The 15,893-nt window shown below is 39.5% G+C and overlaps 1 protein-coding gene across 4 annotated transcripts; it reads right to left on the bottom strand.

Moving 5' to 3' along the window:
- Window positions 1–99: 99 nt before the first annotated feature.
- TMEM183A (transmembrane protein 183A) lies at window positions 100–15,582 on the bottom strand. 4 transcript variants are annotated; one of them, XM_022593268.3, is made up of 8 exons: window positions 15,368–15,582; window positions 15,084–15,173; window positions 14,106–14,273; window positions 9,149–9,305; window positions 8,086–8,266; window positions 5,595–5,675; window positions 3,834–3,981; window positions 100–2,486 (listed from the first exon to the last, which is right to left on the bottom strand). In XM_022593268.3, the coding sequence occupies exons 1-8, from the start codon at window positions 15,474–15,476 to the stop codon at window positions 2,392–2,394; spliced, it is 1,029 nt and encodes a 342-aa protein (XP_022448976.1). In that variant the 5' UTR covers window positions 15,477–15,582; the 3' UTR covers window positions 100–2,391. The 4 variants fall into 4 exon arrangements, with proteins under 4 accessions (XP_022448976.1, XP_022448975.1, XP_022448972.1 ...); XM_022593267.3 differs by having other exon boundaries at window positions 9,149–9,308; window positions 15,368–15,581; XM_022593264.3 differs by having other exon boundaries at window positions 3,834–3,989; window positions 15,368–15,578.
- Between the last annotated feature and the right edge of the window lie 311 nt (window positions 15,583–15,893).

The following is a 15,893-nucleotide window of genomic DNA, read 5'->3' as shown; positions in this document are numbered from 1 at the left end:
GTGGCACATATAACCATTAATTAATTAATATTTTTCTTTCCTGCAATATATTCACCTTTTGGCTTAGTTTCCTTGTATCTTTGGTAGAAGGCAGGAAAATCTGAGTAATTCTGATTTATTTGAGGGGTAAGAAATGAAGGTAAGTATTTTGTCTGACCCTTAGAGCAAAATCAAGGTACATATTTAAGGAAGTGACAAGTACAAAGCAGTTTTTACAAAAGCAGTTCAGAAAGTTCCAACTCTTCTCCAGGTAGTTTCAGGTTCTCATCAAAGGGAAATCCCTGAGACACTTCATATCCTTTCACTAATGAATCAGGAATCATCCTAGAAAAGGCAACTCAGTCAGTGCAGAGGGAAGGCTGAAGCCATGATAACCTTTGATAACATACTCTACCAAGTGTTTGTCAATATTACACTAAGAGAACAGCTGAGGCAATATGATCATACCATGGAGTTTCATACAAAAACTAGGAAGATCAGTCAGAACACAATTATTAAGCCAAATTTATTTCACTCCCCTTCTAAAAGTAACTCCTAAATGGGGGACACAAAATCCACCAGGACAACTCCCTTCTGCTCCATGGCATCTTTAATTCAGGGAACTAGGGACTGTGTGCTTCTCTCCTCTTGCCTCAAAGAGGCAACTTCTGATTGTAGAGATGGTGCATATTGTTCAGGGGTTTTTTGTTTTTATCATTTAACTGCCCAAATTCTGGTTTTCACTGACCCAGGCTCACTTTCTGTGTGAACAGCTTTAGTACCACCCTCAGTGCAGGGTAAGGTTAGCTGTTAGCAGCTGTATTAAGCAGGTGCTTCCTAAGAATATTCTTTAAATAGCAGGGGGTAGGGAATGGTAAGGAAAAAACAACACACTAATTTAGCAGTCAAGCTCATGATAATAACTACCCCCATGAGATTTTCATGTTTAAAGAATATGGTCGTAATGCCACCTCTAGCTAATATCCAGCTCCCTAGCTAATTTGGGTGGGGGGCAGGTGGGAGGAGACAAGCAGCAAACTTATCTTGTTAGCAGAAACAAAACAAAAACATGATCCTCTTCTCAGAGTACACAAGCTATACCAAGACCTCTCACCAAGAGGACATGAGCATTTCTGCAGGGATAAAAGGCCAAGCTCTCATAGGCAGCACAGGGCAGAGCAGAGCAAAGGAGTCACTAAATTCTTATAGTGCAGGAGTCTGGTTTCAATATGAGAATGCAATTTTTTAATGACCTTCATAATAAATGCCCTTCTAACAATTCAATGAAAATATCACTATCCTTCCTGCAATAACTGTCTTGATTTGTTTTACATTTTACTTGGAAACACATATTTAAAAGATTCTTTCATCAATCTTATATAACTTTTAGGCTGATTAGGGATAAGGTATACCACAATCAACTTTTTACTCACCCTTTTACTCTTTCTATCTATGTACACTCTGCCTGCTCCCCTGTGCCACCATCTACCACAAGAATAATGAGACTGACCTTTTAAATTGTGGCACAGCAAAAGGACCTGGGTCAGGATTCTGGCTCTGCCACTTATTGGATAGTATGGCCTTGGGTTAGTCACTGATTCAGCTTTTTCAGCCAGAGAATGGGAATAGTATCACCTACCTTGCAGGATTGTGAGAACTAGAGATATTATGAAAAGTTCCTAGTGTAGCACAAAATCATTATCATTACTATCAGCTTCATGCAAAAAAAAAAAATACCTAAAATCCAAAACTGGCAAAAAAATATTTATGTGACAAATATTTTTAAAGAAAGATACACAAGTCAACCTCATAAGTTTATGAAAACCCTGTCACCTGCTTTATTTCTAGAGAGGGGTAAAGGGAGAAGAGGAAATATTCACTTGAATTTGAGGGGCAGCTAAATTGAAAGCAACAGTAGCAACAATTTTAAGCCTCTAAGGTTACTCTGATCCATAAGGGAATGCTGAAATTTCCTTGTTTGGAGATTTAAGAGTTTAATTTTCCCCTAAAGCGAGATCATCCACTCTGGCTGGGATAAAAGAATAAAGAACAAACTCAGTAGCACCAAATGGGGTTTAACACAGAAAATAGGGCCAGGTTTCACCTTTCAAATGCAAAATTTTACATTAAAATATGTTTATAAATCATAATGTTTTTACTCCTGATTCAATCCTTCTCCTTCCCCTAGAAGGAGCCCCAGAAACCTGAAGAGCATGTGCATTACTGACCAGATATACAATCAGCTGCCCCTTCCAAACTGGAATCTGATTACAAATGGACTGGCCTAGCTCAGGGCTGCCCTCAGTGACGGGAAGCAGTATCTATGCTCTCAGGGAGAATGGATACTGAGGATGCCACCAGTCAAAAAGTCGAATGCTGTGCACTGGGTCCAGGATGACTTGCACACCCTGTTCACTGCGCAGTTTCCGACCTCCATGGACAGGAGAATCTTGGAACACCAGTCTCACTCGATGATGCCGCATGTCCGTGCTCACATTGATAGTAAACTGGGAGGGAAAAATAAATTCAGTACTCAAATTAAACAACCTTGTTTTCCTATGACTCACTCTAAAATGAGACAATCTAGAAAACTGACATGAACTAGGCCACAAAATAATCTCTAAGTTATACCAACAGCACTATACTATCTTTTTTTGCAAAGATATTAAAAATTAAGGGTGATTTTTATAAGTTTTTCTTAGCTTCATATATTTAAACTGTGCTAAAGAAAGCCTCTCAAATGGCTGAACAAATTAGGACACATGCACATAGACTACCTTAATGACAATTTTTAAAAACTGGATTAGAGCTATAAGAGATGACTTGAAGGGATTCTGATGAGATATTATTGAGCAAGTTAAGCAAGATGCATGAAACTGATCTGATCACATTGTTTTGGAAAATAAACCACAAAATCTCTAAATGTTTATGTATACGTAAATCTGTATAGAATTCTAAGAGTAGGAAGTATATGGAGTATAAGTATATAAATAAGTCATTAATGTGGCTTAATGAGAGATGCCTACAATAAAAACAGATATATGACATAATCTCAATTATACAAAATTATTTAAGAGAGTGGGTATATACATGTATTGAATATACATTAACAGATACATTAAAGAATAGTTCCCCAAAAGTTAACTGCAGTTATAGGATAGCGGAAGTCTAAGTCACCTTCACTGTTCTCAACGTGTTTGTGTATTATTTAAATTCTTCACATGAAGTATGAATTATTTATTTTACCATTAAAAAAAGAATAATGCTATTTTCAATGTGGAGGGGGAAACATATCTCTGAACATAAGCTTAAAATACAGAGAACATAAATTACATGAACTCTCCAGTTGCCAATCCAGTTAAAAATGTTAAAAACACGGAAAATACACCAGAAGCATATTTGTTGTTTACTAATCTAATTCTTAGCTAAAATCTAATTCTTAGCTAAACCTTGAATAGTCAGAGCATCACACAAAAGACAGAGCTGGTAACCCTACATTTTAATATTCCATTTATGATACCACACGCATGCCTCAGGTCCTGACATACAGTGTTCATGTATAAGCTTCTTCATTAACCTTAACGGGATAATGTTTCTCAAACATTAATGAGCACTACACAGGAGATGCAAAAACATTCTGTTCACTATAGAGAAGGAAACAGAAGTAAAATATTCTCAGACATAATTAACTTCACAAATATGTCTGTTCCTAGTATACAAGTCTGCTTTCAGATTTTGTTTAAAATTATTCTTCAAAGATTTCTTCCTCAATGGTTAAATTTACAAATTTCTTTCAAACCCTAAGTATAGTGAGTCTATGAAAGAGCTGAGGATGACATCCTGTCTCCACTTACCAGGGTAAATATCATTCCCATGACAATTGGAATAAAGATGAAATTGAGGGTGGTGACCTGCAGTAGGCAGCAGTCCTGGTCTGGGTTGGTATGAACATCTTCGTACTGAATGGGAGGCTGCAATCCTCCCATACACTTGCTCTTTAATCTAGGGGACTGAAGAGAATTAAGAATTACTCTAATGGGTTAGAGAAAATGTTTATGGCTCTAAGACTCCACCAATGAAAATGGTATGGCTTAACTAAAGCTGCTGAGATCCATTTTTCTGTTATCTCTTCTCTCTTTAATATACATATCAGTTTCTATACAGATCAAGGAAAATCTGACCTTTGAAAGACATGGAAACACATTTGGATGAGAAATGTGACAGTGGGTGCTTCATTTAGATGGTGTTTCCTACCATCTGGCAAGACATGGAAACTTATAGCTCTATCAGAGGCCCTCCAATGTTTGAGAGATCACAAATTCCTTGTGACTTGTCAGACTCCAAAGAACATCTGCTGCACAAAAAGGGATGGAAGCAGAAGTGGCCATCTAATTCCAGGCATCATAAAACAAGAGTCACAACTCTCAGAGCTAGAGGAAATCTTAAAATTCACTTTCCTGCAGCAGCTCTGGTCTTAGCTTGTATACACTGTGAAGATTGCCCCTCAGTTCCCTCCCAAAAAGCTGCTATGGTGGACTCTCTACCAACATCTAATGGATATCATAGATTGTGGACATCTTATTAAAAGCAAATGATCAGAGCCAAAGTTCATCCCTAGAACCGTGTTTTTGAAAAATCAATGTAAAAATATGATTTACTTTAAATACAAACTTATCTGGAACACACTTGTCATCAAGTGAGGGATAACTGTAATTCTATTTGTAATGTGTCACCTCAGTGAGATACTAAGTATGGGAGACAGCTGGAGGAAATGAGGCTGCTGAGGACAAGAAGTAAAGACATGCAGAAGAGATCCTCACTGTAGCCAAGATCTCAGGTACAGTCCAAGAAAAAGGCAGAGATAAAGGTGCAATAGTATCTACTCTTCTTATAGACTCTTGGCAGTCCCTCTCCCCATGGCTTGCCCAAACTGCCTCAGATATAAAACCATATGAAGTATTGTTGTTTACAAATACATTTGCTTTGAAAAACAAAAAAATTCTTAGTCAAATAACCTCAGTACATTGTTATAACAAGTTTTTCCCTTTTCCCCACTTTTAAAGTCTTCAAATATATAGAAAAGTTAACAAAACCATGCAATAAACTCCTGTATACCCTTTACCACTGGATATTTTGCCACGTTTGTTTTCTCTCTCCCTCACCTCTCATTTTATATATATTCACATATTAAGAAAAAAAAACACATGAACTCTTGGGGTAGGGGAAGCAAAGCCATTTGAAAGTAACACTGGCATTCCACCCTTATTCAACATGAATAAAGATACATATATAATCTCAGTAACATGATCACACCTAAGAAAATTAACAATAATTTCATATAATCTAATATCCAGGGCATACTCAAATTTCTTTAATTGTACCAAAAATGTCTTTTATTGCTCTTTGTTCATTAATCCAGGATCCACTCAAGGTTTACTCTTTGCATTAAGCTATTAAATCTTTGTGCCTCTTTCACACAAAACAGTTCTTTCTTTCATTTTTATGACATTATATGTTTTAATGTGTATTATCTGATTTTAATGAGGCAATTTTATGTCTAGTAAAATTAGAGTAAGATATTACCTGACAAGCAAAGAGATGATAAAAGCACACACCTGCTTTTTGAACTTGAAGTTGAATTCCCACATTGGCTCCTGTCTGTTCCCAACAATCTTTCTGCACCAGAAAAGTAAGCACTGTAAGAAAATAAAAATAACCTTTCTGTTTGCTAGCTCTAAAGCCAGCCACGGTCCCAATGCTGAGATTTTACTTTGGCACGGATAGAAACCCCCACCTCCCCCGCACCACCACTACAATTTGACACTGGTGCAACATGAAAAGAGACAATCCCAAGGCTATTCAGTAAAGAGAAGAGGTACCAATATACGTCAACCTCAGATGCTATTGAGGTCAACCCCTATTGTTCTCATCTTTAAAGACAGAAACATGGTCTCTAGAGACTGGGGCATTATCTGATTCAGCAGGCCACTCCTCTATATTAAAATATAAGGGCAGCCAGTAGCCACCAGACAAGATGATAACAAAGCCATAAGGCAGGCAGAGACAGCCAGCCCTGTACGTAATAGGAGCAAACCACTCAGGACCTTCTGGGAGCAGACAGCCGGTATGGAAACTACAGAGGTGAGCTGAATTCAGTCTAGAGTAAGCCCCTCGAGGAAAGTCAGGCTACAGCTAGGGTTAACACAAGAAGTTAAGTACCTCCCAGGGGATAAGGGGTGGGTCGTCCGCCGTGCCAGCTGTCCTGCCCTTCAGACATGCCCTGTAGGTCCTGCTGTTCCATCAAAAATAATGGGCTTGGCTTTAAGGGGCAAACACTTCTGCTGCCAACACAACGGCTCCAGTGTCCCACACAAGCTATGCTACTGAAAAGAGAGAGAGGGAGAATCAAATACGAAAAGGTGGAGTCCAGGAACATGGGACAACTTCCCTTAGGCATGCTGGCAACTTCCTGAATGCCATGCGATGTGGTTATACTAGCAAGGCCATGCATGGGACACCTGCCACTGCAGGTCCCACATCCTCTTCAGAAGATCTCTAACAACAGGTACAAAAGCAGCAGACAGGTGGCCTAGCCTTCCTGTCTGGATTAAGACCTTAGTTATCACCACCTTGATTTTAGCCACTTAAAAGTCACTTTTTTAGTCCACTTAAAAAACTTAATATACAATTATAAGAATATGAAGACATGGGTATTTTAGATTTAGGCAGTAGCACTTGCATTGTGCACTGGAGCCGCGAGGATGTGTCAAGCATGAGGAGTTTGCCCAATGCTGCTCTGCTCCCAACAACTGATTCACCCCTAGCATGGTTAGCTTTGGGATGATCCCCACCTCACCTGACAAGATCAAATGTTTTTTGGGGGAGAAAAACTATAAATGTGAAATGATACACTGTCCACTCATATTACAAGGAGAAGGAATGAAATTCTACTCACCCAGCATTCTAATCCTGCCCTAAATCCATCAGCTAGTGTGACATTAGCTGATGTCAGCCAATGGCCCTGACCACCTCAGTTTGCAACCCTGGGGGGAACCATGATGATCTTGAATCAACAGTACCCTTTTAATCAATATGTATCAGGTAGAATGTTATCACACTAGAGCTGAACTAGGGGAAAAGAATCATTATGTAACATCCAAAGCATAAAAACAAAACAGAGGAGAATAGGAAGTGCCATAGAACACCAGACTTTGGGTAGGAACAGAGTAATAAAAATTATTAACAAACGCAAAAGATACAAAATTTAGACAATAGTATTAGTTGAATGAGAAAAAGGCCGAGACATCAACTTGCCTAAACAATCATATATGCTATACTAGTCTAGCTTGGCAAAGATGTGTTCACTAGATATTTCATTATGGCAAAAAAAAGGAGAGAATGGACCAAAGGCTTATAGACCTACTTACAAATCAGAAGAATGCTAGAACCTTGAATACAATGTACAAATATAAACTACTGGGGAAATTCCAAGATATAAGGAATGGCCTAGAACACAGTAAGAATTTTAGAGGGCTAAAGTCTATGAGTGGAAGTACCTTATAGTCTCTGAAACAACCCACCCCTGAGCCTGGCAATAGTGGGCACTTTGCAAATGCTGAAGAAGTCCACACCAGAATCTTTTAAGGTTAACAAGAAAGTGGAAATCCAGATGTCAAGGTCACATTAGAAAAAGAAAATTAGTAAGTTGTTTTATATCTTTGTATCATGATTTAAAGCACCTTTTAAGAATTATAGTTTACATCTACCATTTGAGTTGTGTTCTTCCTAGCCCAAACCATCAAACCATCTAAACCATCTAAAGTGGCCCAATGTATAAGGCATGAAGATAAATTAAAATAAAGAGAATAAGGAATATGCTAAAAGCACAAGAAAGCTTTAAGGTAAAGATAACATGAGCCAACCCAGCACAGCAGGAATGTCTTGGAGAAGAGATACCCATGAGCTCTGAAAGTTTACATTAGTCCCTTAGCAGCCTGGTACCTATGGCCCTAGACCACCCCATCAAGGAAGCTGGAAACAAGCCATGATAACAGGCCCATTATACAAGAGTCCATTTGTTAAACCCCAACACTAATTGTCACTTACTTTGGAATTCTTTAATGTGCTAGGAGTGCTTTCTGGAATGGCTGGATTCTTGGAGATTCGAGCAGCAAATGGCTCATACATATGGTACAGAGATCGGATCACACATGCCCGGAGACAGCGCAGCTTCTCCATTGACTCTGGTCGCAGGCGCAAAGGCAGAGAGGCATCCAGCGTGTAGTGCCTAAAACATGACACATTACTCCTACCAATAAGTGACCTCTCTCTTCTGCTCTAGGCCAGTCTCCTAGGACTCCTAGGCTCAGTACAAATTTTACTATACTATTCCACTGGCCAGTAGTTAGTTTTTCCCTAGTGCTCTCACATACACACACACAAATCACTATCTCCTTCACTTCTTAGCTACTTTTGCGTCTCTTCTATGCAAAACCCAATATACCTTGTAATCCTGCACTCCTCTATTCATTTAAAAATTTTAAATCCTCACTATTTCACTTTAAAAAAGGGGCAAGTCTCTGACTTTATACCAGTACAATATACTTCAGCTGCTCAAAAAGAACCTGCACTGGGGAAGATCCACCAAGTTCTCTTGTCACATGTCTCAGAAAGTTCTCTACTCCCTGATACCTCACCATCCCCTTCCACCACATTCTTACTGACGATTTATAATCTTCACTACACTTCTAACCCTGCATCAAAAGTCAGCCCTCTTACTAATCACATCATTCACTCCCTCTTCACCACTACAACTATACACAGAGCAGCATAACTACAAAGACTATATGATACTTCAAGATGACTAGCAGATCTAAGAAACAACAAATCCAGTTGCAAAGATAAACAGATGGGCATCTATAACTTCTGAAAATTCTAGCTAAGATAAACCGCTGAAGAAAAGTGGGTAACCATAGGGAAGACAATTACCAGATGAATTAATAATATCAATTTTAAATTAAAGAGGAGCTCAAGGAATTCAAAGCTAGGTTCATGCCCAGGCATGCAGTAGAGAAAGTGAAAAGAGGTCACCATCCAGAGAGTAGCTCCAAATCAAAAACAACAAGAAATAAGCTACACAGATAACACAGTGAGCTCTCTGTGGTCGCACCTTCGGTACAACCTGGTCCAAAAGGCAGCAGTGCAAGTGACAGTCCAGGCATTCTTACAAATCAGGGAAAAATTCACAATGTCCTCAGGACGGATATAGGAGGCCAGTAAGAGCCAAATATCCATGGGATACTCTTCTCCTCCAGCCCCATCCAGATCTTCTGAAACAGAAAAAAGAACTATTAACTTTTGACCTTCTATTATATGCACATATAAAGATCCCCAATCATTTCAATTCTCCCAGGGCTTGCACAGTTAAGAAAATGGTTTAAATAGGTCCAAGGAAGCCTCTCAAACTCATCATTTCCTGCTTATTCTAGCTGCTGAAAACTTTTGTTTCCTGTTGCCCAAGTGAATAGGTCTTGTTCTTAAGGCCTTTATTTAACCACTATTTACATACTATTTTGAAGTTTTCAAAGTACCTTTGCATACATTATATCATTCAACTATAATAATTTTTCAGTGGAAATAAGGAAAATATTATTGTGTCCATTTTACTGTAAGAAAACAGAACGTTGCACGTATTCAAGGTAAACAGAACCCAGTTTTCTCCCAAGTCCAGCTTTTCACTATAAATTCTGCCCTTGATTTCCCTTGCAGTCCCCATCCACCAAACATTTTCTTCAATTCAGTCATTTAAAAAATAAAACTGATTTTAAGATGGTATGAGGAAACCTCAAAGTACAAACTAAATTTAAAAAACCAAGTAAGTTACAGTGTACTTTCATTACTCAGTAATTGCCTTAGATATGTGTCTTCTGGTTTCTTCTTGTTTCATTGTCAGCTTGATCTACAATTCTGGCCACAAGCATCCAGTATTCAAGGATACCCTGTGATGATGTATCCCCACCTCTTCCTCCTTCAGACCTCATTAGGGTTAATTCTCTTGACCCTGAGGTCCACTGTACATGTCAGGTTCAAATAAAAATTCACACTCCACAGAGATACCAGAATCTGGGCTAACCATAATCTTTAATTGAGACTTAGTTATATAGCTATCCAAAACACAGCTTTTTTCTTTCTGTTTCCTGAGCAAAAAGCCCCTACAACTACCTCCCTGAAGCTGCCTCTGCTTTTCTAGCTGCTTCCTGTAGCTCTATGACTCAATCAGGTTCTTGCATTAGGTTCTTCATAACAGAGACCAATGCTTCTAAAACAACATCGTCTTTTTTGGTTCTTATGCTTCTTGAAATCTCCAGTAACCATTTAAGGCTCAGCCTACCACATTTGGGGCCCCCTTCTCCCACATTAAATCTCTCTCTAAAAGAGAAGGCAAACAACTATCAGAATTTCCTCCACTGAGACCCATGAGGACTTTCACAAAGCAGAGTACTATTAAAAATTTTCTGTTCTTAGGGACAAAACTCAGTAATTATAAAAATTGCCAATGTTTTACACACAATTATTAAGAAATTTCAAAACGTAGGAAATGGAATCAGTAAAGGAAAGCTTCATGGAGATAAGTTATGAAGGACAAAAAATTTGATATTCATAGGTTAAGGGGAAAAGTATTCCAAGTGAAATAAACAGCTAACATGAAGCCTGGATATTTAAAAAAACAAAACACATGTGAGGGCAATAAAGAGACAAGTCTAACAAGATTTTGATGATATTAAGAAATTACTGTTGGGCTTCCTTGGTGGCACAGTGGTTAAGAATCCACCTGCCAATACAGGCCACACGGGTTTGAGCCCTGGTCCGGGAAGATCCCACATGCCGCAGAGCAACTAAGCACGTGTGCCACAACTACTGAGCCTGTGCTCTAGAGCCTACAAGCCACAGCTACCGAACCCGCGTGCCACAACTACTGAAGCCAGCACGCCTAGAGCCCATGCTCCTCAACAAGAGAGGCCACCACAGTGAGAAGCCTGCGCACCTCAATGAAGTATAGCCCCCACTTGCTGCAACTAGAGAAAGCCCACGCGCAGCAACGAAGACCCAACACAGCCAAAAATAAATAAATAAATTTTAAAAATAATAATAAAGTAGCTTTAAAAAAAAAAGAAATTACTAACTTTTTTAGATGTGATAATTTTTTTAAGAGCATTTATCTTTTGGTGATAACTACCAGAATATTTACAGATATAAAAATGGAATATTGGAAATTGTTTCAAAATAATCAAGTGTGTATAGTGTGTGTGTGTGTGTGTGTGTGTGTGTGTGTGGAGGTGGGGGTGAGGGGGTAGTGGCTGAAACAAAAATGACCATGAGTTGATTGATAACTGAAGCTATGTAATAGCCACACTGGATTCATTACACTATTCTCTCTTCTTTTGTATATGTTTCATTTTTAAAAAGCTAAAAGAGGGGGAAAAAAAAGACCAGTTTGATGAGAATGAAGGACCCTAATGGGGGTAAAGTGCAGCAAGGAAGTAAAAGATGAATTATAGCTAAGAGTTTGTAAACCACAAATCATGTATCTGATAAGTGACTGGTCTCCTGAATACATAAAAATTCTTACAACTCAGTAATAAAAAGATAACCTAATGTAAAAATGAGTGAAGAATTTGAATAGACATTTCTCCAAAGAAGATACACAAAAGGCCAATAAGCACATAAAAGACGCTCAACATCATTAGCATGCAAATCAAAACCATGAGATACCACTTCACATCAACTAGAATGCCTATAGTTTAAAAAGTTAGACAATAACAAGTGTTGAGGAGGATGTGGAGAAACTGTAACTCTCATTCATTGCTGGTGGGAATATAAAATGGAAACTTCATAAAAAACTTGGCAGTTCCGCAAAAAGTTAAACATAGTTACCATGTGATCCAGCAATTTCACTCCTACCTGACAAAAATGAAAATATATGTTCACACAAAAACTTGTCCATGAGTTTTCATAGTAGCATTTATGACAGTCAAATAAAAAGCAATAAAAAGGAATAAAGTACTGATATATGCTACAATATGGATGAACCTTGAAAACATTATGTTAAGTCAAAGAAGCCAGACGCAAAAGACCACATATTATATGATTTTGTTTATATGAAATGCCCGGAATAGGCAAATCTATAAGGACAGAAAGTAGATTGGTGGTTGCCTGGGGGAAGGGATGGGTGGGAGAGAGTGTTGGGAGAGAATGAGGAATGATACTAATAGATTTGAGTTGATAGAAATGTTCTAAACTTAGATCATGTTGATGGCTACACAACTCTCTTGCACTGCCGCTGGGAATGTGAATTGGTACAGCCACTATGGAGAACAGTATGGAGATTCCTTAAAAAACTACAAACAGAACTACCATATGACCCAGCAATCCCACCACTGGGCATATACCCTGAGAAAACCATAATTCAAAAAGAGTCATGTACCAAAATGTTCATTGCAGCTCTATTTACAATAGCCAGGAGATGGAAGCAACCTAAGTGTCCATCATTGGATGAATGGATAAAGATGTTGTGGCACATATATACAATGGAATATTACTCAGCCATAAAAAGAAATGAAATTGAGTTATTTGTAGTGAGGTGGATGGACCTAGAGTCTGTCATACAGAGTGAAGTAAGTCAGAAAGAGAAAGACAAATACCGTATGCTAACATATATGGAATCTAAGGAAAAAAAAATGTCATGAAGAACCTAGGGGTAAGACGGGAATAAAGACACAGACCTACTAGAGAATGGACTTGAGGATGTAGGGAGGGGGAAGGGTAAGCTGTGACAAAGTGAGAGAGTGGCATGGACATATATACACTACCAAACGTAAAATAGATAGCTAGTGGGAAGCAGCCGCATAGCACAGGGAGATCAGCTCGGGTGCTTTGTGACCACCTAGAGGGGTGAGACAGGGAGGGTGGGAGGGAGGGAGACGCAAGAGGGAAGAGAGATGGGAACATATGTATATATATAACTGATTCGCCATTGTAAAGCAATTATACGCCAATAAAGATGTTAAAAAAAAAAAACTCTGAGAACATACTAAAACTACTGCATTGTACACTTTAAAGAGATGAATTTTATCTCAATAAAGATGTTTTAAAAGTCTGTAAGCTCTTCTGTGGAATGTGCTCAAAACCAAAAAGGAAAATCAAGAGAAATATCTAATACAATGGTGATGATGAGTAGGGATTTAAAGCAAGAAATTAAGGAACAAAGAAGTGTGAGGAATGTCTATTAACATTCTTGGTTCCGGAAAAGAGCGGTATCACTGACAATAATTGGTATAACTTCAAAGCAAAGTCAGTTCATTAATTTATTGATTATTTCAATATATTTTAACATATGCAAAAGTCTGTCATCTGATTCTCAAGTATAGGTGAAAGTTCTCACAGATCTGAGACCAAAAATACACATATCATTTATTACATTAGTTTCCTCCTAACTCTAGCTGATCATCAGAACCACTTTAGCTTTAAGAATTCTGGGCTCTACCCCAAGAGTCTGATTCCTTAAGTCTGGAGCAAACCAGTGAATGATGCATTGGCACATTGTATACCATTAGTTTACCTTTCTTTGTTTCATTTGTGTAAGTTTTATTGCCACTAATACATAAACACCACACATTTTTCTATTTCCTACAGTACCTACTAGACACAAAGCAGGCATTAACAATTGCAGAGCACTTAAAAGTCCACGATAATAATCTAACTTTCGCTGAAATGAAATTGGTTATATACAATCCACATATTTGGGAGAGAGAACATTTTTGTCACAACTCTGCTTCCTTACACATTCAGAAATGCAGAAATGCAAAGGCTTTTTGTTTTCCTGTTGCTAGATGGATTTTACCTGATAATGATATGTTCTCAATGAATGGCTACTACTGTTACCAATCTCCTTTCCTCTCAACTTTAGATATAAGTAGAAAGCCCTGGTATATTGAAGTCCTGTCCCACTAGAAAGATCCAAACTCTGGTTCTCCACTGGTATCATCTCTTGTGCTACTGAGAAAGTGACAGCTTCAAGTTATCACCACAGATAGGACTAATAATCCAAAAGAGAGTGAGCCCTGTACCTTTGTGCCTCTTGCTTTTCTTTTTTCTGGAGGCAGTTCTCTCATGGATGCTTTCCTCCTGGGCATCAATCTCATCACTGCTGTCAATGATGTCACAGGGCTCACCAGCCCCAGAGAAAGCTTCTACTGCAGGAACCTGGGAGGCTTCCAAGCCACAAAGAGATTTTACTAGAAGAAAATAAGAAGAGAATGAGATGGCAGAGTACCATGGCTTAGGCAGGATATCAGCATCCATAAGGAAAAAAGAAAACAAAAGCAAAAGCTGTGTGAGAGTCTGCTAAAGGAAGCTGAGAATCTTAAAAAAAAAAAAAAAAATAGCATTTTAAATACAAAAAATTGGAAAGTAATGAGCAAACTGACTCCAAAGTTGCAGAAACTGCTTCAGACCTGAAGAAAAAGGGAGTGAATTATTCTCCACTATAAACCCTTCAGGGTAAAAGCAAAAGGTGAATGCTATTTTCATTTGCATAAATTCTGAGGAGCAGTGTTTGAGAGGAATTAAACCCAATTTAACCTTATTCCTGGGCTGGAGATAGTACATATCATGCAAACACAAGCTTCAAGGACCCCTGAGTAAGAAGTTTGAAAGTAAGAGAAGCATGAGAAAAGGAAAAGAATAGTTCAAGGTTATTACACAAAGAAGCAAACAGCAGAGTTAAGTGGAGAATATATGTGAACAACAGGAATAAGATTAATAACCAGGAAGAAAGCAGTGGAAACCAAAGAAGAGTACGCAAAGTTTTTTGTTTGTTTGTTTATGGGAAGACAGAAATAAAATATTTCTGCTACAGAAACTGCTACTGCTCTTGACTAATCCTTCCCCTCCGCCTGAATATATGAGTAACCATCGAGGAGAGCAAGCATGTTTACGGGAAGATGCCTAAAGGATTGCAAGAAAAACACTGAGGCAGAATCCCAGGAAAATAAAGCACCTAGTTCACTCTTCACTGAGTCTGAAAAGACTCGTCGGAAGCCTACCTTCCTGCTGAACAGCATTGGCGACGGCTTTCTTGACCCTTCCAGACCTCACGACGGCCGGATCCGAGTTGGCATAATCCGCCACAGTCACTGAAACACAGCACCAAACCTCAAAGGAGGAGGCCTTCTCTCCTCAGCTTCCTCCCCACCAAGATTTCCTGCTCACTCCAAGTCCCCAGTCCAGCCGCCCTCCCGTCGCAGGCAGGCGAGCACTCGCCTCGGTGCTGTCCAGCCCCCTCCCTGCTTCCAGCCCCAAGCCTTTCAACGCCCCCGCCCTCGCCCACCTCGCCCAGAGCAGGCGTCTTGGGCCCGGAACTTGAGTCGCTTTCCTCTCTTGGGCATGGCGACTGTGTCGGGGCGAGGCCGGGTTAGCGGGCCAGGACCCCGGGCCATGTTTCAGGCCAGAGAGCGGGAAGCAGGAGCCAAAGGCCAGCTCTGCCCGGCTCCGCGGCCATTCCGCTCCAGGACCGCAGCTCTCGCGAGGCTTAGGACAGGGCTCCGCGTCGCACTGGCGACCAACCCCCCTCTTCAGAAACCAATCACCACCTGGTCTAGGCAGTACGTCATCATCCAGCGCCTAAGGATCAACCTGCGTCTGGTTCCCTAAGGGTAGCTGGTGGTTCTGGGCAGTGTGGGGTTTTTATATCATACGTCTTGTAAGGTGATTTGGTGTCTTAGACCCGAAACCCACAACCCCGTTGATTAGAACTGAGTTTACATTATGGTCTCCCCGATTTTTCTGCTACTGCCTCTGTCCACACTCCAGGTTCACTTCAGTATCCCCAAAGCACATCTATTGTCATCTTCGTG

The sequence above is a fragment of the Delphinapterus leucas genome, chromosome 1, assembly GCF_059928025.1.
Source record: "Delphinapterus leucas isolate spDelLeu-1000000601 "Yukka" chromosome 1, BTC_Dleu_Yukka2, whole genome shotgun sequence".
NCBI classification, from domain to species: domain Eukaryota; kingdom Metazoa; phylum Chordata; class Mammalia; order Artiodactyla; family Monodontidae; genus Delphinapterus; species Delphinapterus leucas.
This window is presented reverse-complemented; position numbering and strand designations above follow the sequence as displayed.

Coding starts and splice junctions, on each gene's coding strand:
- TMEM183A (XM_022593263.2), bottom strand. CDS start 15,476: ATGGCCCGGGGTCCTGGCCCGCTAACCCGGCCTCGCCCCGACACAGTC. Junction 15,174..15,367: donor AGACGCCTGCTCTGGGCGAG/GTGGGCGAGGGC, acceptor GCTGTGTTTCAG/TGACTGTGGCGGATTATGCC. Junction 2,487..3,833: donor TGGGAATGATATTTACCCTG/GTAAGTGGAGAC, acceptor TTTCCCTCCCAG/TTTACTATCAATGTGAGCAC.